Here is a 24706-nt window from a genome sequence, read left to right on the forward strand (position 1 = left end):
CAAATAAAATACTTTAAAACTGGAACTGGAAACAATTTTAAGAAACATGTTACAATATTGAAAAATATTATGTAAAAATAATAATACCGGTACTAAGAATAATACTTCGTTTCTCTTGGACACTGGTGGCTGTGCTGGCCTATGATTTTCCAAATACAGCCGCGGTTGCAATGCAGTGTGGAAGTTGTAGTTTTTACTAACACAAAGTCGTGTTCGCAACAGTGGTGAGCAGTCAGAAGGCACTAAATATCCCACAATGCCCCGCACCCTAGCTAATTACCCTAAGGTTACGCCAGGAAGAGTTGACAGTGGCCGGTTGAATATGCTGTTGTATTTATGCAAATCCTGCACGGAGTCTCCTCCTCACGATGTTGTGAGAGAGGGGATTGAATTCACCGGGTCTGTGTTATTTATGATGTCAAAGGGAAAGTAAAACAAACATTTAACCATGCAAGAATTTTATTTTTAAAATAAGTGGATATAGTCTGGGTTAGTATCCTGTTTTGTAGACTGCACGTGTTTTAAAAATCTATTCATTTCATTGCATGTGAAGGAAGCCGGTAAATTAGAGAGAACAGTTTTACTATTGCCTTTGTCTGACTGAGAGTTAGTTGCAAGCTGGGAAGCGTGCTCTTTTGTTCGAGGTCTGAGCTTGTTCTTTGTTTTATAGGGGGAAAAAAAGAGTGTTGCTGACAGGCTTTTTTTTCCCTATAACGTTATTGCCGTTACTCTTAAAAATGAACTACATGAAGAAGTATTTTACAGAAGGGCTGATTCAGATTACCATTGTACTGAGTTTAGTTGGGGTTAGGGTAGATGTTGACTCTTACGTAAACAGATACTTTTCACCGCTTCCAGAGACCAGTTTGGGGCCAAGTTCAGTTTATATACAAACACCGTTTCACAGTTCAAGGAGCCATTTAGATGGCTATGGTTTGCACCGCAAATGTCCCGATTTGGACTGCTATTTCACATCCAGAAGACTTTTGAATGAAGTGAAATCTCTCGGTACTCCTCGCTTCCCCATCACTGAAGTAAACGCGTGGTTGGTCCACACAGTTGCCGGAGAATCTGACACTGACAGTTCGGTAGTACTAAACGTCTTACAAAATATCCATAATTCCAGTGATAACGAAAACAACAGTGAAGGCAACCATAGCCAAGCAAGACAAGAGAGCAGCCAGCATGATCCTCAGCAATCGAACCAAGACCACAACACCGGGGCCTTGGCCAATCCGAGTGGAAGTGAACTCACAAAAGAGGTAAATATGTAGGAAATATATAATGTACATTATTGTTATGTTACACAATAACGTGTATCAGACACCTGCAGTCGCACACCTGTCTGTATAAGGTACCAGTGGTAAGTGTGCTGCATTCCAGTAGCTAGCTAGGGTCAGATGCTGTCTATTGTTGTTCTGAGTGAATTCGTTTTTACTGTAATGTTCTAAACACAGTGTGGTCTATTATCACCACAGGCCTAAATGTTTCTGTTTTGCTGATGTGTAGCTTCGTTTTTGTGTCCTTGTTTCTAAGCACTAATAGGACTAATTAGTAGAAAAAGTAGAAAGTATGTTGTTAATAGACGATTAGTTTTGGGTGCTCCCCACGATAATATCTTGGAGACAATGCATTTTTGCAACTGGTAAGTAAACTCCAGCAAACTTGTTAAGGTCCAATTTGGCAATTAGGCTAGTTTATTAGCAAATAATATAATGTAATTGAATATGTAAACCAACGTACAAATGTATTTGTTGGGCACAGTCAGTATTGATATTGCAGAAGAAAGAGAAAACGCATGCAGTGTAAAAGTGGAGAGAAACAATGATTAGGTCTGCTCTGGCTCCTTTATGTAGAAATCCAGAGAATAAGGACTAATGATATGAAGGAATACTTGACAGGCTGACAATGAACCACAACCACAAGATGAACTTTTGCTAAGACCTTTTATTACCATTTTTACTACCCTTTCTCAATTGTTTTTTCATCTTTTTTCTTTTACTTTAAACTATTTTGGATTTCTGTTAGGTCAAAATTACCAAGACAAAGTTTTCATAATCATACAATAACCATATGGATGCATGCATGCAGACACTGTAAATTAATAACATTTCAACAACATTTTTAAAAACACAAAGGCTTTTTCTTCATTGTATTGTCATGTAAATAAGTAAAACAATACAATGGAATTGGCATCTGCCATTGTTGGAAAGGATGCCCTTTCATCCCTGGTGCATATGGTAGAGACCACTGACAGTAAAACTTCATGAGACAAATATTCTGCAGCAGCTTGTCAAATGTAAGCTTGGAAAACAAATGGTATTGATGCAAATATTTTTCCATATCCCCGGAGCACAGTATATATAAAAGAAAGACAGGATATACGGCTTACGCTAAACTGATAACTATTGAATAATTATTTGTTCATGCTCCTTATTGATCATGGTAAAAACACTACTCCAATCTCCCATGAAGGAATGCCTGTTAAAACAAGGAAGTTTGTACTTTAAAATAAACCCACTGAAAGCAGGCAGCTGAGTCAGTATGCACCCAAACAATGCACACGCTAATGAAAAAAACGAGCTTTCCCTAGCTCCACCACAGTCCTAGTGTTACGATACCCTGTTTTTAAAAATGTAGGGCCTGATTGACCTAAGCTTTCAATCTGTCTCTAGTGCAATGTTTTCCAAATGTGTTTAAAAATGTAATAAACAGAAAATAAAACTGGAGAAGCAGAATGTGCAGCTGGCTTCTTGGTTTTTGTTCCACAATCAGCGAACACTGCAAGAGTCCCAATTATTAGACATGAATGACGAGAAACATATGTTATTATACTGTTATCTATACTAACAAGTACAAATACCATAAGGAGATACTGACCTCAGGATTGTCCACCTTCTATTTTTATTTCACTTGTACACTATCATACTGATGCATACATTTGGTTCAGTATTTGTTTGATTAATGAAGACTTATCTCCAGTATTGCATGTGTTCTTCGACATTGTAATGTAGCAACACTTATTTCAAAAGTAGTTTCCCAATAACATAGATACTTACTATAAGGCTTTGTATTCCTAGATGGGGAAAGCAGATATAATCGAAGTTCATGTCACACAAGCCATCGTTTTAAGGATTACCTCTCTATATGAATTTCAAGACCTGTTCCACATATTGGTTCTCTTCAGATGAGTATGTATCAGCTATATAAATAATGTAGCAGCTGAGTGCTGTTCAATCTTCTGTAATGGAATAGCCATAGCAACAACTGGCCAGCTAGTAAAGGTTTTTATATGGGTGCTATAAATATTTTAGCAGTATACCCTCCTGTGGGTGATGCAGAAAAGCAATATGCAGTCAATTCTCACGAATACAAATTTCAAGGGACTAGCAATTTTATTTATTTATTTTTTTAAATTTTATCAGTAGTTCATGTTTCAGGAATCTAAAGCCAAAGGCATGCTGTCAGTTTTTATTGAAATTACAGAACAAAGGACTTACTTTTTATTTAAATACGGCTGTAAGTGAACTTTTAAAAAGCATGCAGTGTAAATGAACTGCACACAAAGTCCTTGACATCAGGGTATTGAGCAGGTCAGAAACATTGACAACTTGCACCCACAGCTTCATAAGCCTGTATTATTACACTCGGGTGTTCGAAATAGAACATTTTATTCACATTTTTCTTCCCTAAAATGGCTCCATAATATTTTGCACTAAGAGGAATGTACAATAAGCAACTGCTGAATGTTCCCAGGACCTTGTAGAAAATTCTTACTATCAAGTTGTTAGTCATATCCGAGTTTGTTTTAATGAGAATTCACTGTGCTCGGGGCTGTTGTCTGAAGTATAAAATTGCCCACCTAAACCACTGCTTGTCTTTGGAGAGCAATGCAAAACAAATATTCTGTATATGCATTTCCCTCATCAGCATACCACATTACACTTGAAACTGTAAAGGTTCATATTAACAGCAAGACAGGGAGTTAATGTGAAAAAGAAAGTACTTTCTCCAAACATTTAGGGCCATAATTTGAAGTGGAAAGTCAAACTTTGACAGGAATTCAACAATTGTTATGGCAAAACTAGCAAAAACAAGCATTCCTACAAGTAACTAAACTGAAACAATGTACCTGGCATGACAAATTCCCTACGAAAACCCAGTGCACACCAGAAGTAATCACAGACGTGACGCAACCGCTGGAAATTTGCCAAATCTTTCAGAAATTATGATTACTAACAAACAAATGCAATAGAAAATGGCTGATCGAGAAGAGGAAGAGCTCTTAGTATTATTGCTGTTATTCCACAGATATCTAAAGCGCCGGATTTGGGTGCATGACAGCCTGAGAAAAAGATCATCTATAGGTGAATTCCATAGATTAGTCCAAGAACTAAAATTAGACGGTGCCAGATTCAGGCAGTACTTTTGTATGTCGACAACTCAGTTTGAAGCAGATTGTTGGCCCGCACTTGAACAAAAATAATTGCTTTGTCAAAAAGGTAAGGGATATTAGATACTGCAAGTATGATCTTCTCCTGCATTTTGAGTGAAAGTGAAACAGGGCTTGATTTCAAACCACATGACTGGAAGCTGTTTTCTGATTGCACAGTTGTGTAGTTGTTGCGCGACGAATTCAAAAATACGTTCTTTTTTTCTTTTTTGTTTTTCATCGCTCGCATTGGAATTTGTCGCAGCGATATCGCTTGTTGTGTCGTCTTTGGTGTGAAGGGCGCTATTGAAAAGCAGAGGTTTTATTGATTTTGTCGTGTCGCTCTTTGCATCACGTCTGGTGTGTAAGGACCTTTACTGTCTTTTAAAGAAATAAAAAAAATATTGCAGCCATCGGTTTAATCCCAGCAAAAGCCAGAACAAACTACCATTGATAACTCTTCTTTTTTTTTTTTTTTTTTTTTTTGGAATCTTCAGTTATTTTTTCAGATTTTCTCCTCAATTTGGGGGGCTCAATTATTTTATTTCAACATAGCTTCCAGCTGCCACCCTTGCTCTGACTCAGGAGAGATGACGATGAACACACGTGTCCTCTGAAATGTGTGCTGTCAGCTTCTTTTCACTCTGTAGGCCTGCCATGTAGAGGACAACATATCTCCTGGCAACTTACAGGCAGGCTCCCAGCCAGTCTACAGGGGTTGCTGGTGCGCGGTGAGCCGAGGACACCCTGGCTTACCTAAGCCTTCCCCACTTGGGCTGCTCGGCCAATTGTACACCACCCCCTGGTAACTCCCATCCACGGTCGCCTGGACTCGAACCAGCGACCTCCAGGCTATAGGGAACATCCTGCACTCCATGCGGAGTGCCTTTACCAGATGCGCCACTCGGGAGCCTTGACAAGCAAATCTTGTCACAAGAATGAACCCTTTATACCTGCCATACATCAGCGTGAAAAAATGTAATAAACTGCACTTGCAGCAAATGGCTTAATAGTGAATCTCAACACTAATATTTTTCTGCACTGTAAATATGTATTCCTTGTTAAGCTTTGTTTTCAAGCCAGCTGTATCTGGTATTTAGAAAATAATTTGTCAAACTACAAAATAATAACTGATAATAAAAAAAAAAATATATATATAATATATATATATATATATATATATATATATATATATATATATATATATATATCGTATATATTTTTTTTTTTTTTTTAATATCTTCTTTTTTTTTTTTTTTTAATTTTAGAGCACCTCTCTGTATTTTCCTGGTTGTTTACACCTCGTAATAAATATATAAAATTGAATTAATCCGTATTGTGGAACACATACAGCATCATTTTATACTGGTTACCCACACGGCTAACACATTGCTGTTCTGTATCAAAAGTTTTTGGCAACTGAATTACACATGTATTGTGTCTCTCTTTCTAGGATATTGAGTTGATTGAAATACTTTGGAGACAAGATATATCTCTAGGAGCGGGGGGAGTAGGCTTTGAGAACTGTCGTCTGCAAAGAGGCGATGACCACACTCCTGAGGACCAGGGGGAAAAGGAAAAGCAGAACCAGGACTCGGAAACAAGCCAACAGCCTAGTGATGTGGAAGAGAAAGAGAGCTCAGTCTCTGATAATGAGGTGGGTCCTTCTACATATGTGTATTTCTGTTAATGTCCCAAAAGACCTAACTAAATATGACCATATGTTCCTTAGCCTTCATTTCATTAAAAGACCTGGACTGCGTCCTTGGTAAAGGGTGCTCTTGAACAAGCAATCATTATCTAATCCATCAGAATAAAGATCTTAATTTAAACAAGACACTATAATTAATAACCATATGGCCAGAGCTGCCCCATAGATGCTGGTATTTTGAAGGGCAAGCTTCTAAGGGGCACTTGAAGAGTAAAAACCATTGCAACGCCATTTGTTTTTACAGTATTTTGATTTTCAATCTGCCTTTCCCCTCAATAGTACAGACAATATTAACATTGTTCACCCCTCTTTTTTAATGCACTTGAGTCTAACACAGCAAAAGCAGTGTAATTCCATGTTTGAAAAAAATCAAATATATATTTGTCTCTGTAATACGTGGCTGATTTATTAAAGTTAGGATTTGGGATTTATAAAATACATTACAAATTGCAGTAGCAATAAGAGTGCTATTTGGTAAAATAAGATTTCAAAATACGTGCTGTAATTTTGTTTTGTTGTTGTGTGAAAACAGCTACTGTTCAGCTAAAGGTCACTGTGAATATTTATGAATAGGATTTTCAAAGCTTTATCCATCCATAAACAAGCGCTTTATCTCTAGCTCGTTAGAATCCGTACAAATGCTGTTTCAAGGGTTCTTTTGTTTGACACAGTTATGTCTTTATGAACAGGCCCTAGTGTGTCTTGTGAAATCCACTGGGATGCTGCAATGGTGTGGCATGGTATGGTCAGAATTAACGTGCTACATATTTGGAGTTGTGTGTGTATGTGTGTGTGGTTTTTTTTTTTTATGTTTTTTTTTTCCATTTATTTTTGAATGGCCATTCCTACCAGTGGTAATTGTGCACACAAGTTCACTTTCTCCTTTGAAACCCTGGCATAATGGCACTGTTTTATTTGTAAGGATTTACCTGGTGGTAACCTTGATTCCTTATCACTTTTGCAGGGGGTTTCTGTGGAACCACAGAGTTTTTTGGTTGTTGACATGGAACAACGATGGCAGGACTTCCTGTCTTTGTCTGAGTTACAGGTAAGCCAATTATTCATTTAAAGTTATGACTGACTTTCCAAATGACATTGACTTACAAAATGAGCTATTCTCGGTTTATGCTTCAAATTGCACCTGTATACGCCTAAATCTTGGTTTACTCATGTATGATGTTGTGCAATAAAACATACAAAACATTTTCTATGACCTAGTAGTCTTATTAGTGTTTTATTTAATAGCTGGTTCATATTCACTCCATACAGAAAATGTCTCTTTCCCATTCTGTCTGACGTATATGAACTGTCAGACTTAATGGTATATTTTTACATGGTGATGGCATTCTTTAGCACAAGATATCAAAATCTGAGGCTATATTGATGCCACACACTTTTGTGAACATGCTATAGATAAAGATAATGTTATTAATATGATTGTGTATTTTAGGGTATAGAAACTGAAAATGTTCAGGCTGTTCCTAATCCTACAATATCAGAGATTGGCATGGATATTTCTGAAGCCATAAGTCAAAATGTCAGTCTTCATGATGCTACCCAGGCCTTCAGAACAAGCAGTGGAGTAACAAGGAATGAAGGCAGTCAGAATCTTCTTCGACTGGAATCTACTAATTCAACACATGTCGATATGCTGCTCAGTGTTACCAACCTGACATCAGAACTATTCCCCCTTGTTGAAAACTGCACCAGAAATTCAACTAACCAAAACCCCTTGTCTGGCTTTCTTGACGAGGCGGTGTTTGATCAGATTAATTTAATGGGTCTTGGTATAGAAGGTATGGACAACATGGACACTCAAATATTAGAAGAACCTGACTCAGACTCTGGACTCTCTCTAAACTGTAGTTCCCGTAGCCCTGGATCCCCAAGCAGTTCAGAAGTGTCTTCCTCTTCATCCTGCTGTGATGATGAAGGAGCTGTGGGTTACAGCAGCGATGCTGAATCAGATTCCTGGAATGCTGTGGGAAGGGCTGAAGGAAGCAGCACAATTTGTCGATCCCAAAACAGCAAGTGGTCTCCCATGCAAACAGCAGAAAACATTTATCATAATCACACATACAATCAGCCCCCAAACCAAAATGTTTTGGCCTCTCCTCTTCAACATTCTGGATGTGAAAAACTTAAGAGCGTCAAGAGAAACTCCAGTGAAGATCTAGACCTCAGTCGGGACGAGAGAAGAGCAAGGGCACTTCGAATTCCGTTCTCTGTGGAGGAGATTGTTAACATGCCTGTGGATGAGTTCCTGGAGCTTCTTTCCAAGTATGATCTTACAGAGGCTCAGGTAACCCTGATCCGCGACATTCGGCGCAGAGGAAAGAACAAGGTGGCAGCACAAAACTGCCGTAAGCGCAAGTTAGATGTCATCTCAAACCTGGAAAACAATGTGGACGAGCTTCAGATGCAGAAGGAGAAGCTGCTGAAGGAAAGTACCCAGCAGAACAAATCGATCGGCACAATGAAACAAAAACTGAATGAGCTGTACCGGGATGTGTTCAGCCGATTACGAGATGAGCAAGGCAGGCAACTCAACCCCAGCCAGTACTCTCTGCAGTGCAACAGTGATGGCAGTGTGTTAATTGTGCCTCGCTGACTGATGACATTACAGCAGAAACCAGACAAAAAAACAAAGGACAAGAAGCACTGACAGTGCAGGAGTTGAACTGCTGGAGGTTCCCACCCCCACGATGCAGGGAGTAGCATGTTTGCATTCTACAGCAGCTAACTGGCAGTTCACCCTGAGAAAAGACTTCTTTTGATGACTTTTGCTTGCTCTAATGCATAACTGCTGCTGTTTTTAAGGAGAAAATGTCTTCATTACATAAGGATGAACCCCCTGCTGACTGACCCCACCGCAAAAAATGCTGTAATATGGGGCTTGTTGCTGCATTCTGTACAGGGCTAAATAATTTGGTTTTGTATTCATGGTTGATTTTTCATTTAAGACATTTTTTATCGATTTGTGGAATTCTTACGATTAAATGTGGACATTTTCACCTTTTAAGAGGAGTTCACGGAATAAAAGCAAATATGCAGACAGAATTACAATTTGGACTTGCAACAACCTACAAAGAGTTTATCTAAATCAATTTAGTACAGTCAAACCTGTATATTTAGAGGAATCCCTGTGATACAAGACCAATTTTAGAGGTCCATTGAGTCGATATATGCTGATTTTGACAATTTCTGATGACATCAATGTAATATAACAAATAACTTCTCAAATGCAGTACCACAGCCAGTTGACACAAGGGACTTGATCAGCCACAGCACCTTAGTAATTTACAGGTAATCATGGTAAATATTACAAGTGTGAGTTGCATGTATCTTTTTCTCTAGAAGACTACAGTAATAGTTTCTGTATTCATTGCTGTTAACATTATTTGATGCTTGGTATAGTCCATGCTCATTTCTTTGAAGTCCGGTTCGTAGCTGGTCAAGTTTAGCTTCATGCAAACATTCATGCTTTCTTCTGTTAATCTTGAGTACAAATTGTTTATGATGTGATTTCAAGTGGGAGAATGCCTGTTTGCACATATAGGTGGAGCCAAACATGGTTAAGAGAGCCAAGCTGATATTCTGCATTGTGCCGTATGTTTGTAGAAGTTCATTCCAAGTTTGCAGAATGAGGTTATCTTCGCTCTCCAATTTCTTCAAATCAGTCCATTTGTGCAGTTTTGCGTGTTACCAAGTGATGCTTTCCAGATTTGAATTTAGAGTGCAAAACTTTTCAACCCCTTGAAGTCGGCAACGTCCAGTTGATTAATCTCCGATTGAGATTCCTGGAATCACCCTCAAGTCCAATGTTTCAACACGAGATTCATGGGGACAAATTGTAAGCTTGAACAAAGTGTTGTGTCTGCGAAAGTCCATAAAATGAGACTTGAACGACATTAGCAGATCAGCTAAAACTTTGCCACGGGACAGCCAACATACATGGTTGTGCATCAGAAGTCCTGAATACTCACAATCCACTTCTTCCAGCAGGGACTCCAGTTGACAGTGATTGAGGGCTTGGGCAAGATTCCAGTTGACAATAAGCACTACCGATGCCATTACATCACAAAGTTCTACTCCGCACAACTGGGTACAAAGAGTTCCTGGTGCGTAATACAGTGAAAGCTTAAAATGGGATGTTTCTGTTGTGACAAAACAGCAATGTATCCCTTGTTTCCCCATCATGCTGGGTGCACCATCAGTATACACTGAAACAAGCTTCCCTTACTGAATCTGCTTCTGCCTAACGAAAACCAGCACAGTTTTAAGTATGTCTTCACCTCTTGTTTGATTTTTTCATTGGCAGAATTGCAAGTACTAAGTTGCACATATATATCAACCGAGAGTACATAGTTGTGCAACACCACAGACGTCCGTTGACTCATCCAAAAGCAAACTCAAAATATCTAGCAGAACTTATATTTTCTATTTGCTGCTTGTCCATCTGATCTGCCATTTTCACAGCTCGACCGTAAACTCTTTTACAAATAAAGGCATATCTTGTATTTGCTGCAAGATTTTGTCTTTGTTGGGGACAGCTTGGCTGTTTATATTAAGCATACAGCTCTTCACATATTCCCCGTCAGTGAAAAGCTTACCTTTGCGAACGATCTCTAAAGAGCCTATGAAACTTGCTGAAGTTAGACTTCCACCTTTATTTGACCATGCCAGTAGTTTACCTTTTCCGCACCTCAGATGGTTGTTTCACTGCAAATGCAGCATGTCGTGGTAAATTTGATTTTTTTTGTTTGAAGCCAGTTGTTCACCGCGTATGAGACAAAGTGGAAATCCTGACTTCTCCACAAAGTCGTACATATCAGTCCATTCCGGCTGAAAAGATTTTTAAAATGAAACTAAAGAGCTTTAAACTACACTTCGAAACTGAAAAAAACACAGTGAAAGCAAGGTTACAGATTATGACTCGTGTGCATGTTGCTTGTTGACAGATCTGTTGACCAATCAAAACACGATAAACACAGACTAGGAATACAAGCACCAATAAAAGCAGCGGGTATGTGGATGTAAAAATAAATAACTAATTAAAGGGAGATATCACGTCCCAAGTTGGTCATTTGCAGATGTGCGATGATGCTAATAGTACATTTAGTTCATTGTGTGTGTGTGTGTGTGTGAATGACTTGACTCAAGAGCCTTATTTGATGAGTCATTGGTATTCTTCTATTTCTAAATGGCCTTAGCTTTTGGGTGTATAGGGATTTAGTACCAGGGCACATTTTGGGATCAAACAGTTGCATTTATACACCATCCTAAAAAATAAAAAGTATTTCTTTTCTGTGTTAGTTTTTTTTAAGTATATACAGATCCATTTATAAACAACATACCATATCATAAGACAAAGGAACTGAAATGATTGCAGAGCTCAGCCAAAATTAAAATGATTACAAAGGTCAGCCAAAATTTTGCAACTACACCAGACATTATTGTGCGACTTGTTCTGTCTGTATACTTTTCATGGAAGGCTACACTGGAAGCACTTTGCCCATGATGTGCATTCATTAACACCAACCAAGTCCCCAGGTTTATAAGCACTGAATGTGTTGCTGTTTGCTATGACTATCTACTTGTGAACTTCAAATGAATTGGAAGCATTCTTTTAAGCTTTTTTTTTTTTTTTCTTTTCTGCATCATTTCCAATCCAATCTGTACAAGTACATGTTTCCAAGTGTGAAGTACTATTTTAGAATGCCAATGGTTGGACTATATTGCAAACAAGAAGTAATGTATGAAGTACACATTGTCCTACAGAAACATTCAGCTGCTTTCTTGCTGATTTAAAATATTACTTTGCACTTGTGTGCCAAGATAGATTATTTCTAAGGAATGGGCAAGTGTGTGTGTGTGTGTGTGTTTTATATATACAAAAGTGTAGGTTCTGGAATTGAGGTCTTTTTTAAAGTGTGGTTTGTTTTGTGTATTTATGTCTTTCCATTTTGAATTAAATGATAATGTTAGTATTTAGGGGAAGAAGAAAAAAAAGAAAATGTATTGGATCACCAGCTTTTTTGCTGATTTAAAAAGAACAGACAAACAAAAAAAGGTTATAGGGTCCTGGTGGCTGTATATACGCTGTAGTTGTACTGCAGGTAAAAAAAAAAAATAAATAAATAAATAATTTTCTATATGTGTGTCATTTATCATTTATTTTTACTTTTTTATTAGGTAGTGTTTTATAGAGCTGCTTCACTCTTTTTTTTTGTACATTTTATGTCTACACATTTCTTCCAAACAAACGTGAATGATGAGTAATTTCTCTAGTTTTGAAAACTGGCATACATACAGTGGCTTGCAAAAGTATTCAGACCCCTGACCAAATCTCTCATATTACCGAATTACAAATGGTACATTGAAATTTCGTTCTGTTTGATATTTTATTTTTAAACACTGAAATTCAGAATCAATTATTGTAAGGTGACATTGGTTTGATGTTGGGAAATATTTTTAAGAAAAATAAAAAACTGAAATATCTTGCTTGCATAAGTATTCAACCCCTGTGCTGTGGAAGCTCCCAGTTTGCACCGATGAATTGCCCTAATGAGGGCACAATTACCTTACCATTGGCCTCCACCTGTGAACCATTAAAGTTGCTGTCACATTTTCTGGATAAAAACCCCACTGTTGAAGGATCATTGGTAAGGCTGTGAATCTAAAGGAAAATGAAGACCAAAGAGCATTCTACAGAAGTTACAGATAAAGTAATACAAATGCATAGATTAGGGAAAGGGTACAAAATAATATCCAAGTGTTTGGATATCCCAGTGAGCACAGTTGGATCAATAATCAGGGAATGGAAGCTGCATCATACCACCCAGGCACTGCCAAGAAAAGGCCATCCCTCAAAACGCAGCACTCAAACAAGAAGGAGACTTGCGAGAGAAGCCACAGAGAGGCCAACAATCACTTTGAAGGAGCTACAGAGTTCAGTGGCTGGGAGTGGAGTAATGGTGCACCAGTCAACCATATCAAGAGCTCTGCCGGTATAGGAGGGTGGCAAGAAAGAAGCCTTTACTCAAAAAGTACCATCTGAAAGCATGTCTGGAGTTTGCCGGAAAGCATGAGAGTGACCCAGCTGCGATGTGGGAAAAGGTTTTGTGGTCAGATGAGACCAAGATGGAGCTTTTTGGCCAAAACGCAAAGTGCTATGTGTGGCGCAAACCTAACACTACCCATGCCTCAGGACACACCATCCCTACAGTGAAGTATGGTGGTGGCAGCATCATGCTGTGGGGATGCTTCTCATCAGCAGGGAATGAGCATCTTGGTACAATTGAAGGAAGAATGGATGGAGCAAAATACAGGAAAATACTGCAAGAGAATCTGCTTCAGTCCACTAAAAAACTGAAGTTTGGGAGGAAATTCACCTTTCAGCAGAACAATGATCCCAAGCACAAGGCCAAAGCAACACTGGAGTGGCTCAAGAACAAAAAGGTGAATGTCCGACAGTGGCCCAGTCAAAGTCCTGATCTCAATCTCATTGAGAATCTGTGGCACTATTTGAAAATTGTGGTCCACAAGCGTCTTCCAACCAACCTGAACAACCTGTAGAAAATCCGCCAAGAAAAATGGGCCAAAATCATTCCGACACTGTGTGCAAAGCTGGTACATACTTACCCCAAAAGACTTAAAGCTGTTATTGCAGTGAAAGGTGGCTCTACCAAATATTAATGTGTGTGGGTTGAATACTTATGCAAGCAAGATATTTCAGTTATTTTTTTTCTTAAAAATATTTCTCAACATAAAACCAATGTCACCTTACGATAATTGATTTTGAGTTTAAGTGTTTAAAAATAAAATATCAAACAGACGAAATTTCAATGTACCATTTGTAATTCAGTAATATGAGAGAATTGGTCAGGGGTCTTTTGCAAGGCACTGTGTGTGTGTGTGTGTGTGTGTGTGTGTGTGTATATATATATATATATATATATATATATATATATATATATATATATATATATATATATATATATATATATATATATATATATATATATATATAATATTACATTAATATTCTCAAGCCTGACTTGAACAAAGTAAATAAAATAATAATTAAAATTCTCAAGCCTGACTTGAACACCTAGTATTCTGGTTGCCAGATGTGGACGTTTATGCTCTAGGTACTAGGTTAAGACAATAAAACTTGGATTCTTTCTCCACAAGGAAAAGGTATGAAAAGCAAGTGATTTAGCCTGCTGCACCAGCAACTCCTACAATATAAAATTCTGTACACTTTTGTTGCTTATTATGAGATTAGAACTTGGAGCAAAGCAGTTTTAACAAAGCTGTTTTATGATAATGGTCATATTTAATTTGCAACAAACTTGAATTGATACCCTATGTTTGTGGGTGGTAGTTTTGATCTTGTGCACATTAAATTAGTAGGTTTATGTGTGTGTACAGTGCTGTGAAAAAGTATTTGCCCCATCTGATTTTCTGCATTTTTGCACATTTTTCACATTGAATTTGGTCAGATCTTGTGGTTGTAGTAGTATATAGAGGGAGTCTGAGAGAAAAAAATGACACCAAAGTTTGGTGTGCAAGGTAATCGAACATGCAATCTTCAGGTGTGAAAACGTTATTGCTCCCCTACTTAACTCAAGTTTGGGACAGTAGTGAATCTTCCCAGGAGTGGCCGTCCTGCCAAAATCTCTCCAATAGCAAGGCGTAAAATCGTCCAGGAAGTCACAAAGAACCCTAGAACAACATCTAGGGATCTGCATGGCTCTCTTGCCTTGGCTAAGGTCAGTGTTCATGACTCCACCCTCAGAAAGAGACTGGGCAAAAATGGGATTCATAGCAGAGTAGCAAGACGGAAACCACTGCTCACTAAGAAGATGATTAATGCTCGTCTCAAGTTTGCCAAAAGGCACCTGGATGATCCTTAAGAGTTCTAGAACAATGTTCTATGGACAGATGAGTGGAACTTTTTGGACAACATGGGCCCTGTTATGACTGGTGAAAACCAAACACTGCATTCCACAGCAAGAACCTCATACCAACGGTCAAGCATGGTGGTGGTAGTGTCATGATTTGGGGATGCTTTGCTGCATCAGGACCTGGACAGCTTGCCATCATTGAAGGAACCATGAATTCTGAAGCTGAAGCAGGTCATGCAGCAAGACAATGATCCAAAACACACAAGCAAGTCTGCATCAGAATGATTGAAGAACAAGAAATTTAAAGTTTTGGAATGGCCTAGTCAAAGTCCAGACCTAAACCCCATTGAGATGTTGTGGCAGGACCTGAAACAAGCAGTTTATGGTCAAAAACCCACAAATGTCACTGAGTTGAAGCAGTTCTGCTTGAAGGAGTAGGCCGAAATTTCTCAAGAATGCTGTGAGAGACTGAGCAATAACTACAGGAAGCATTTGGTTGCACATATTGCTGCTAAAGTTGGCGTAACCAGTTATTGAGTCTAAGATGTGATTCCTTTTTCACACGGGGGCACTGGGTGTTGCATAACTTTAATAAATAAATGAAATAAGTATCAACATTTTGAGTTATTTGTTCACTCAAGGTCCCTTTTATCTAATATTAGATTTTGGAAAAAAGCAGAAAATCAGACGGGGCAACTTCTTTTTCACAGCACTGTATATATAATGTGTATGCAGTATAATGGGTTGTTTTTGTTTTTTTATTTGAACTACATTTAAAATATTGCCACATATGCAACACGCTGAAATCAGTTCAAAAGGCTTTATTTATTTAGGATCCTATCTCCAAGCACCCTGTTAGAGTCCAATGCTCTCTGCAACCACACACATTAATGATTTAGATTCTGGTATAGTAAGCAAACTTGTTAAATTTGCAGATGACACAAAAATAGGAGTGGCAAACAGTGTTGCAGCAGCAAAGGTCATTCAAAATGCTCTAGACAAGATTCAGAACTGGGCAGACACATGGCAAATGACATTTAATAGAAAAAAGTATAAGGTACTGCACGCAGGAAATAAAAATGTACATTATAAATATCATATGAAATTGGAGAAGGAAGCTATGAAAAAGGAGTTTTTGTTGACTCAGAAATGTCTTCATCTAGACAATGTGGGGAAGCTATAAAAAAGGCTAACAAGATGCTCGGATACATTGTGAAAAGTGTTGAATTTAAATCAAGGGAAGTAATGTTAAAACTGTACAATGCACTAGTAAGACCTCATCTTGAATATTGTGTTCAGTTCTGGTCACCTCGCTATAAAAAAGATATTGCTGCTCTAGAAAGAGTGCAAAGAAGAGCGACCAGAATTATTCCGGGCTTAAAAGGCATGTCATATGCAGACAGGCTAAAAGAATTGAATCTGTTCAGTCTTGAACAAAGAAGACTACGTGGCGACCTAATTCAAGCATTCAAAATTCTAAAAGGTATTGACAATGTCGACCCAAGGGACTTTTTCGACCTGAAAAAAGAAACAAGGACCAGGGGTCACAAATGGAGATTAGACAAAGGGGCATTCAGAACAGAAAATAGGAGGCAATTGTGAGGGTCTGGAATCAACTCCCCAGTAATGTTGTTAAAGCTAACACCCTGGGATCCTTCAAGAAGCTGCTTGATGAGATTCTGGGATCAATAAGCTACTAACAACCAAACGAGCAAGATGGGCCGAATGGCCTCTTCTCGTTTGTAAACTTTCTTATGTTCTTATGTACAATATTGGCGGTGTAGCGCCCTGTTTATAGTATAGCTCTGCCCCTTTATGGTGAGCGGGTACTAGAGTTTACATTGTTCCTCGTCCGCATACTGGAACCAGCTGGGCACGAACAACAAACAACCACTAGGGAGACACAGAAAGCACCACGTACGCAGGCTACACACAGACAGGCACAGAGGCAAAGCTAAACAAGCAACTGCGGGAATAAAGAGGGGAAAGGAAACCAATAGAGTGGGGATTACAGTACACAAAACACCATCATATAAATGCACAGATCGCTACAATATTGTAGCGATCTTGGTTAACGCATCACACAGGGCGAGGCAACCCACACGCAGGCAGAGGGCGGGCGCAAACCCTGGAGATTTCGCACTAAAACAAAGCGCCGATACCGCTGTACAAAAGAGCCGGCTCCTTTGTAAGGAATGTATATCGGGTTTATGTCTTTCTGTGTGATTACGCCACCTACCAGTCCTGCTGCTGCCTTCCCCCGTGCACGCTACAATACAGTACTTTAAAGAATTACAGTTCAAATAAAAGCAAGAATGGTAATAACTTCAGACAGTCAGAGCAAGTACAATACACAATAACTTCAATCCTAATAAGAGCAAGTACAAGATAAAGTAAAAGTTAAAGTAAGGGGCAGAACAAACTGGAGCCGATAATATGGCACTAGTGACATCAGGGTTAGATAAGTGTGTTACAAGTATTGTAGATACAGCTAAATTAAGGCAGTTTAAGTGCAGGAGTAAATACAGGTATAATAAGGAGCAATAGCATTGTAGCGATCTTGGCTAAAGCAGGCAGGCGCCTCACACAGGGCGAGGCAATCCACACACAGGTGGAGGGCGGGCGTAAACCTGGGAGTCTCGCACTAAAAGCATAGCCCCGATACCGCTGTACAAAAGAGCCGGCTCCCCCGCAAGGATCACACCTACCAGCCCTGCTGCCGTCTTCCCCGTGCACGCTACAGTAATTATATATATATATATATATATATATATATATATATATATATATATATATATATATATACACACACACACACACACAAAAAAAAGTTTTAGAACACCCCCATTTTTCCAGTTTTTATTGAAATTTAAGCAGTTCAAGTCCAGCGAATAACCTGAAATGGTACAAAGGTAAGCGGTAAACTGCCAGAGGTTAAAAAAAAAAAAAAGTTTAGGTTACCAAAAACTGAAAAATAATGTACATTTCAGAGTTATACAAAAAGGCCTTTTTCAGGGAACAAGTAATGGGTTAACAACTTACAGCTGTTCTGCAGCAATGGAAGTAAATTATGCCTTGAAAGTTGATGCTAACAATTCCTACAGATGTCCCAACTTTTGTTAATTACTTACAAACCCTCTGTCTGTATAAAAGCAGTGTTGGAACAGACTGTGTTACTACACCCTCTTAAGCATTATTTGGACAGTATTGTACTGAAGGAAGTAGTATATTGCTATCATAATGGTGAGAAAAAGGTAATTAACAAAGGAAGACAGACAGACCATTATAAACCTTAAAAGTGTAGGTCTTTCCTTTTGAGAAATTGCAAAGCCAAGGTGTCAGTGAGTACAGTTTCCTACACCACCAAAAGGCACTTGGAAACTGGAGGAAACTCTGACAGGAAGAGGTCTGGCAGACCCAAAGCCACAACAGAATCAGAAGACAAGTTTCTGAGAGTCAACAGCTTGCGTGATAGGCGGCTCACAGGACAACAGCTTCAAGCACAGCTTAACACTGATTGAAGTAAGCAAGTTTCAGTTTCAATTGTGAAGAGAAGACTTTGTGCTGCAGGTTTGACAGGTCGAGTGGCAGTAAGAAAGCTATTGCTAAGATGGCAAAATAAGAAAAAGAGGCTTGCCTGGGCCATGAAGCACCGCCAGTGGACTACTGAAGACTGGAAGAAGGTCTTATGGACCGATGAATCAAAATTTGAAATCTTCGGTTCATCACGTAGGGTTTTTGTACACCATCGAGTAAGCGAAAGGATGGTTCCTCGGTGTGTACACCAACTGTCAAACATGGAGGAGGAAGCATGATGGTCTGGGGCTCTTTTGTTGGATTCAGAGTTGGCGACTTGCACAGAGTGTGGCACCCTGAACCAAAACGGCTACCACAGCATTTTGAAGCGCCATGCAATACCCTCTGGTATACGCCTAGTTGGTCAGGGGTTCATCCTACAGCAGGATAATGACCCAAAACATGCCTCCAGGCTATGTCAGAACTACCTTAGAAGAAAAGAACAAGACGGTAGGCTTCAAATAATGGAATAACCAGCACAGTCTCCAGACTTAAACCTCATCGAGCTGGCTTGGGATGAACTGGACAGAAGGGTGAAAGCAAAGCAATCTACAAGTGCAACACATTTGTGGGAACTTCTGCAACAGTGTTGGGAAGAACTTTCCGAACAATATTTGATTTCCATTGTAGAAAGAATGCCACGAGTGTGTTCAGCTGTTATATCTGCAAAAGGTGGCTACTTTGATGAGTGAAAAATTTAGATTAAATTTTGTTAAACAAAACGATTCCATGATTTCTTTTTTTATCTCCAGTTGTTTATTTTTTCTATGCTTTAATTTCAGAGTACACTGAGACATTAAACTGCGTAAATTTTAACAAAAACTGGAAAAATGGAGGTGTTCTAAAACTTTAGACCGGTAGTGTGTTTGTGTATATATATATATATATATAGAGAGAGAGAGAGAGAGAGAGAAAGAGAGAGAGAGAATTGAGTCAATTGGAACGTATAGGCTACTACAACGCTGTGCCATATTAAGAGTTAATAGTGCGAAAGTTAATTTATAAAAACAAAAATATACGTTATTTTTATTTTTTTCAGTGAAATGTTTTAATATTGTTAGGTTTCCGAATAATCCTTTTAAAATGTATCAATGGAGAATCGCTGTCGTCAACAGGCTTCTGACAAAATAAATAAATAAATAAATAAACAAACAAACAAACCTCTGGATATCGAGAAAATACAGTTGTGCAGCTAGCATTTCAGAAGATCTGTTTGACTGGCAAACAATAAGACTGAGGGATCATGCTATACCCACGGAATTTCACTTTCCAGGAGTTAAGAATGTAGGTGTTTTAATTTAGCCTGTGCTGAAAACGACGACTAGCTAATGCATCTGAGTGTTGTCTGCTTGGAGTCAGGTTTTATGTTTTGATCACATCTATAGTTTGTAGCAGAAGCCACGCAAGGTTCTTAACTAGACTGTCAAGTCACAGATAAGTTATTTATGTTTGACCAGGTAAAATAATAACAGGTAATGATAATGACAAAGCACATTTTCCATTTAATATAACCGGAAAATCAGACTTTCACTTAATCGGATAATGATACAGTAATTTCAATGACAGCGTTTTTTATTTTTATTTAACAATCAAAGCAAATATGTTTTTGTAAATCCATATTTTCACGTAATATTTGTAGTTATAATATATTACTGTTATAAATAAGTTTAAACAACAATTAAACACCTATTTTGTATCTCCGCTTTTAATGAAGGGTACTTCTCTCCCTGTGCAGCGTGGCCGCCGGTTTCCATACTGGAGCGCTTGTGTGCTAGTTTGGGTTTTTATATCTATGGCTACCCACGTTCGACGTAGGTGACGTGACTCCTTTTGAGAATAACCCTTAACCTTTTAAACGGCGCAGATCCCCGGGAAATGTAAAAAAATATATAACTAACGATTTTATTTTTTTAAGATATAGAGTAGGTTTTTAAATCAGATACACTAATCAATGGGAATGTTTGTAAATCTATATTTGTAATAATAATAATAACGGTGGCAGATGCGCATTGCCGGTATAAGAGCCGTGCGGGATTTGGCGGCAGCGAGAGTCTGGAGAAGGGGCAGCTTGAGGGCGGGCCATTGTGATAGCTTTGGGAAAAGGTAAGTCATGGGGCTGCTCCGCATGGAAATTTATGAAAGATTCGAGAAGAAATAACACATTTTTCTGTGGCGTTGTAAAACTGAAATTACATTTCAAGCGATAATAGCGATCGGTGCCGAATCGAATGCCGGTGTAATTTAATAATAATCAAAATGACGTCGAGAGTTTCTGGTTCTTTATCAAACAAGAGCTGTTTTGACAACCTATTTTATAAAGTTTCCCCGTATGCTAACAGTCTCGGATGTAAAGAAATTGTTTATTGAGACGAAAAATGTAAGCGTCACGGTACGGGCTTTGGTCTGCATTGCGGCCGCCTATCTCGCTTCGTAGGCTTGCTGAAATTAAAGTGAACGTAATACATGTTTTCTCTACAGTGCATCATGAGCTCAACTCTAAAAATAAACACTGTTAATTGAAAGTACATATCCTATGTTCGCTTTTTGTAGGATTTGTTTTTGGAAGGAGTGAAGCTATTTTAATGTAACTGGGGGAGGGGTGGTGTGTTTCTGCTATGGAAATCAATAGGGTGGCAAATACCAGCCGTGGTATTGCATTTTGTTAACACTGCTGTTAAACGTTTTCCTAAGGCTACAGTATTTATACTTTCCACTGGAGCATGTACGGTTAGTCGTTTTTTTTTTTTGTTCCTTTTATGTAACGGTAAGATTGGTTCGGTTGTTGCAAATGTCCACAACGTTTTCTTACGCATTTGCTCTACGCGGCAATGCAGTAATATAATTTCATGGTTTGGAGGTCTGAAATACATTTATTTATTTTTCTCATGTAATTGCTCAAGTAGATCTCGACTTGCTGGATTGTAAGCACACAAAAGCAGGCAGTTCTCATAGCGCGCATTCCCAGTGTTTAACGTGCGGTTGGCTTTACTGTTATGAGACTCCTCTGCGGGTTTTATGGGTAAGTCGCAATTGTTTTCATGTAATGTTTACCTATGTGGTAGTCTTGTACAGTATAGAGTTATTTTGACTTGACCATAACAGTAGCTGTTTGGGACCATATCTGGAATTGTGTGCATTTTAATTTCTAAATCTATGTAGCAAAGTTGTAACGATATACTGGAGTAGGTTATTGCGATTGTGAATAGTTAAATTAAGTGTACCACTTTCGTCTCGTGTGCAGTATTCTGCCTTTTTTCTTCGTTTAATTAAAACGCAGTACAAAACAAGTGCCGAATTAAAGTTGAACTTTTTTTTTATTCAAAAGCAGTGTGAAATGTAGCGTTTCAGTGCACCAACTCTTAATCCAACATGCAAGAATCCCAAACTGAGTTTATTCCAAATCGACCCGACATGGGAAGTTAATCGGATCCTCAAACCCCCACCCCACTCCGTCAACAGTTTAACAGCTTTGTTGCAGCATACAATTATATCCTTTACACAGCGCGCGCCTTTTAAGACTAGGGGGGTACTGTGTGTGGGGGGTTTTGTTTTAGCAGAAATATCTAACAATGAATGGTGTTTGTTATAACATGAGGTCTGGGAAATAGCTTTGTATATTAAATAAGCAATTGTTACTTTTTTTTTAAACTTAACTCCTGTCACTGTCAAACATGTGTGAATCCTACTTTTTGTCATTCACAGACTTAGTCAAGGAAAAATCTAGGTTTTGAGGCAGACAGAATGCAATTGTCAGCCATTGTGACACCTAAGCCACAGGGTAGTCAAAAATTGCCTGGAAGCAAACCTTCAAGTACTCAACAAAACGCTACTGTTTCTCAGGTAGTGTTATGAAGTAAATATGGTGGTTTTCAACACGTTTTTGAAAGTGTGAGCCTTGTGAAATGCAATTTCTTCGAGCTGTAAGGATAACATGATGGGGGAAAACGGAGATGGAGTTTACGCAAAGTCTATTTCAGTTTCTAATAGTCTAACAGTAACTGGATCTAGATGTAGAACTGGAACCAAAGGAAGCTGCATATCAGGAGATCTGCCCATGCACATTTGTGCATTCTGTAGTTTTTAAAGGGTGTGGAAAGTGTCTGTTCTCCTTAGTATGGCAAATTCTGGGTTTAATATGATGGAGAGAACAAGATTGATTTGAAGGCTTATTTTCCACACCAATCCTATCCAGATCTGGGATTGCTCTTGCCTATATTAGGAATCCTGAAAGATTGGGGTTAGGTCCAAGTTGAGACATTACACTGCCAAGGTTTGTTTCTTTTTTTGAGGCGGAGTGAGGTTTGTTTTGCAGTGTCCATTGATTTGAGTATAGTTTCTAGTGAAGCTGGTAAGGACAAGATTTAGCTGTAAGGTCTTTTCAGTACCATTTTTTTTCCTTCAGTTCAGTTAACCACTGAGAACTTTTCTCCTTGTTTTTCAGGTCAAAATGGGAAAGAAGCAAAATGGAAAAAGCAAAAGAACAGAGGAGGAGAATGAGCCTGAAGAATTTGTTGTAGAAAAGGTCATTGATCGGCGTGTTGTAAATGGCAAGGTTGAATACTACCTGAAGTGGAAGGGCTTTGGAGAGTAAGTTGTCTGAAATTAAGACCGGGGGGCGGGGGGTTTAAAATCATGTGCTAGTAGTGTTTTATTTAAGTAATGTACTGACCATTTTTGGCACCACGACTGCAAAGTTTGACAACTTGTAAAACTAACTCATACACGTCTTTCAGTTAGACACATTTTATGCTGTTTCTGACATCTGAGTTTGACTGTTAAGGCCTTTTTGGTTAAATTGTAATGTCCCTTCTAGACATGTTAAATGGCACTTTTCCAGAACAGACAGTTGAGGTGGCATGCATTATTGTCCAGTTGCTAAATTTTACTACAGTTGCAAGGCTCCAACTGGACTTGATTCAGAATAGGCTGAGTGACTAGTGTGAAGAGGAAAAATCTACTACTTCTATATTTACAGGCCACTCATGGAGCCCTAAACTGCAAGGCAACGTATCCTACCCATGGCTTGTTTCACAAACATGCAAACAAGAGGAATTAAATTGCTGTGCAATTAACCATATGTTTTTTTTATTGCAGTGCTGACAACACATGGGAGCCAGAGGAAAACTTGGACTGCCCAGAATTAATTGAAGGTTTCCTTGCAAATCAAAAGGCTACTGTTGAGAAAACTGTTGAAAAAACTGATTCCAACAAGAGGAAGTCGGAAAGTGAATCTGAAGAAAGCAAAGCCAAGAAGAAAAAAGAAACTGTAAGTGATAGACAGATGGCCTTAAGGTGGTTGAATATTTTCTGGTTAGGGTATAATCTCCCCCTTTCAACCCCAGAGTGCATGCATACTGACAGCCAATACACTAATAGTTTGCCAACATTGGAAGATTTTAAAAGGTAAAATTGGGCTGAACATTTTGTTTTTTGAAAAAAATTTAAATACTTGTTTCATTCAATTTTCAAGCGTGTCTCCAGGTCAGATGTAACTAGGGGATTAGGCTTTTCTTAACCCCTCTTAAATTTGATTGCAGCCTGACAAGCCACGAGGTTTTGCTCGGAGTCTTGAACCAGAACGAATTATTGGTGCCACAGACAGTAGTGGGGAGCTGATGTTCCTAATGAAATGGTAAGATTTTGAAATTAAATACAGAATAGTGCCAATCCTTTGTTACCCCAGGTAGATGATGATGATGTATTTTAATTCCCATATTCAGGAAAGAGTCAGATGAAGCAGACCTAGTGCCAGCAAAAGAGGCGAATGTGAAGTGTCCTCAGGTTGTAATCGCATTCTATGAAGAGCGACTTACCTGGCATTCATGCCCGGAAGATGAACAGCAGTGATGCTTTTGCAGAAGAACATGACAAGGTTTTATCATGCAAGGCAGCTTTGAACTTGTAGCTGTTACTTCAGTTTTTAAGTTGTAGGGAAGTGTGCATTAATGGCACATGCTTTTGTGTTTTTTTTTTTTTTTTTTTTTTTTTTTTTTTAAAAAGGTGTTAGCCAGTAGACACTTGTGAAGAAAAATAGGAAGGGGGTGGTATGATTACCAGTTGGTGGCTAAAAATGAA

At 38.6% G+C, this 24706-nt stretch overlaps 1 protein-coding gene across 4 annotated transcripts; it reads left to right on the forward strand.

Annotated features, from left to right (window-relative positions):
• Positions 1-336: 336 nt before the first annotated feature.
• Positions 337-24617, forward strand: LOC121313621 (chromobox protein homolog 3-like). 4 transcript variants are annotated; one of them, XM_041246351.1, is made up of 7 exons: positions 383-1262; positions 5886-6089; positions 7108-7191; positions 23073-23218; positions 23726-23897; positions 24169-24263; positions 24352-24617. In XM_041246351.1, the coding sequence occupies exons 1-7, from the start codon at positions 738-740 to the stop codon at positions 24476-24478; spliced, it is 1353 nt and encodes a 450-aa protein (XP_041102285.1). In that variant the 5' UTR covers positions 383-737; the 3' UTR covers positions 24479-24617. The 4 variants fall into 4 exon arrangements, with proteins under 4 accessions (XP_041102283.1, XP_041102285.1, XP_041102286.1 ...); XM_041246352.1 differs by lacking the exons at positions 383-1262; positions 5886-6089; positions 7108-7191 and adding exons at positions 20551-20734; positions 22334-22471; XM_041246353.1 differs by lacking the exons at positions 383-1262; positions 5886-6089; positions 7108-7191 and adding an exon at positions 20558-20734.
• The last annotated feature ends 89 nt before the right edge of the window (positions 24618-24706 follow it).

The sequence above is a fragment of the Polyodon spathula genome, chromosome 3 (genome assembly GCF_017654505.1).
Source record: "Polyodon spathula isolate WHYD16114869_AA chromosome 3, ASM1765450v1, whole genome shotgun sequence".
Classification (NCBI taxonomy): Eukaryota; Metazoa; Chordata; class Actinopteri; order Acipenseriformes; family Polyodontidae; genus Polyodon; species Polyodon spathula.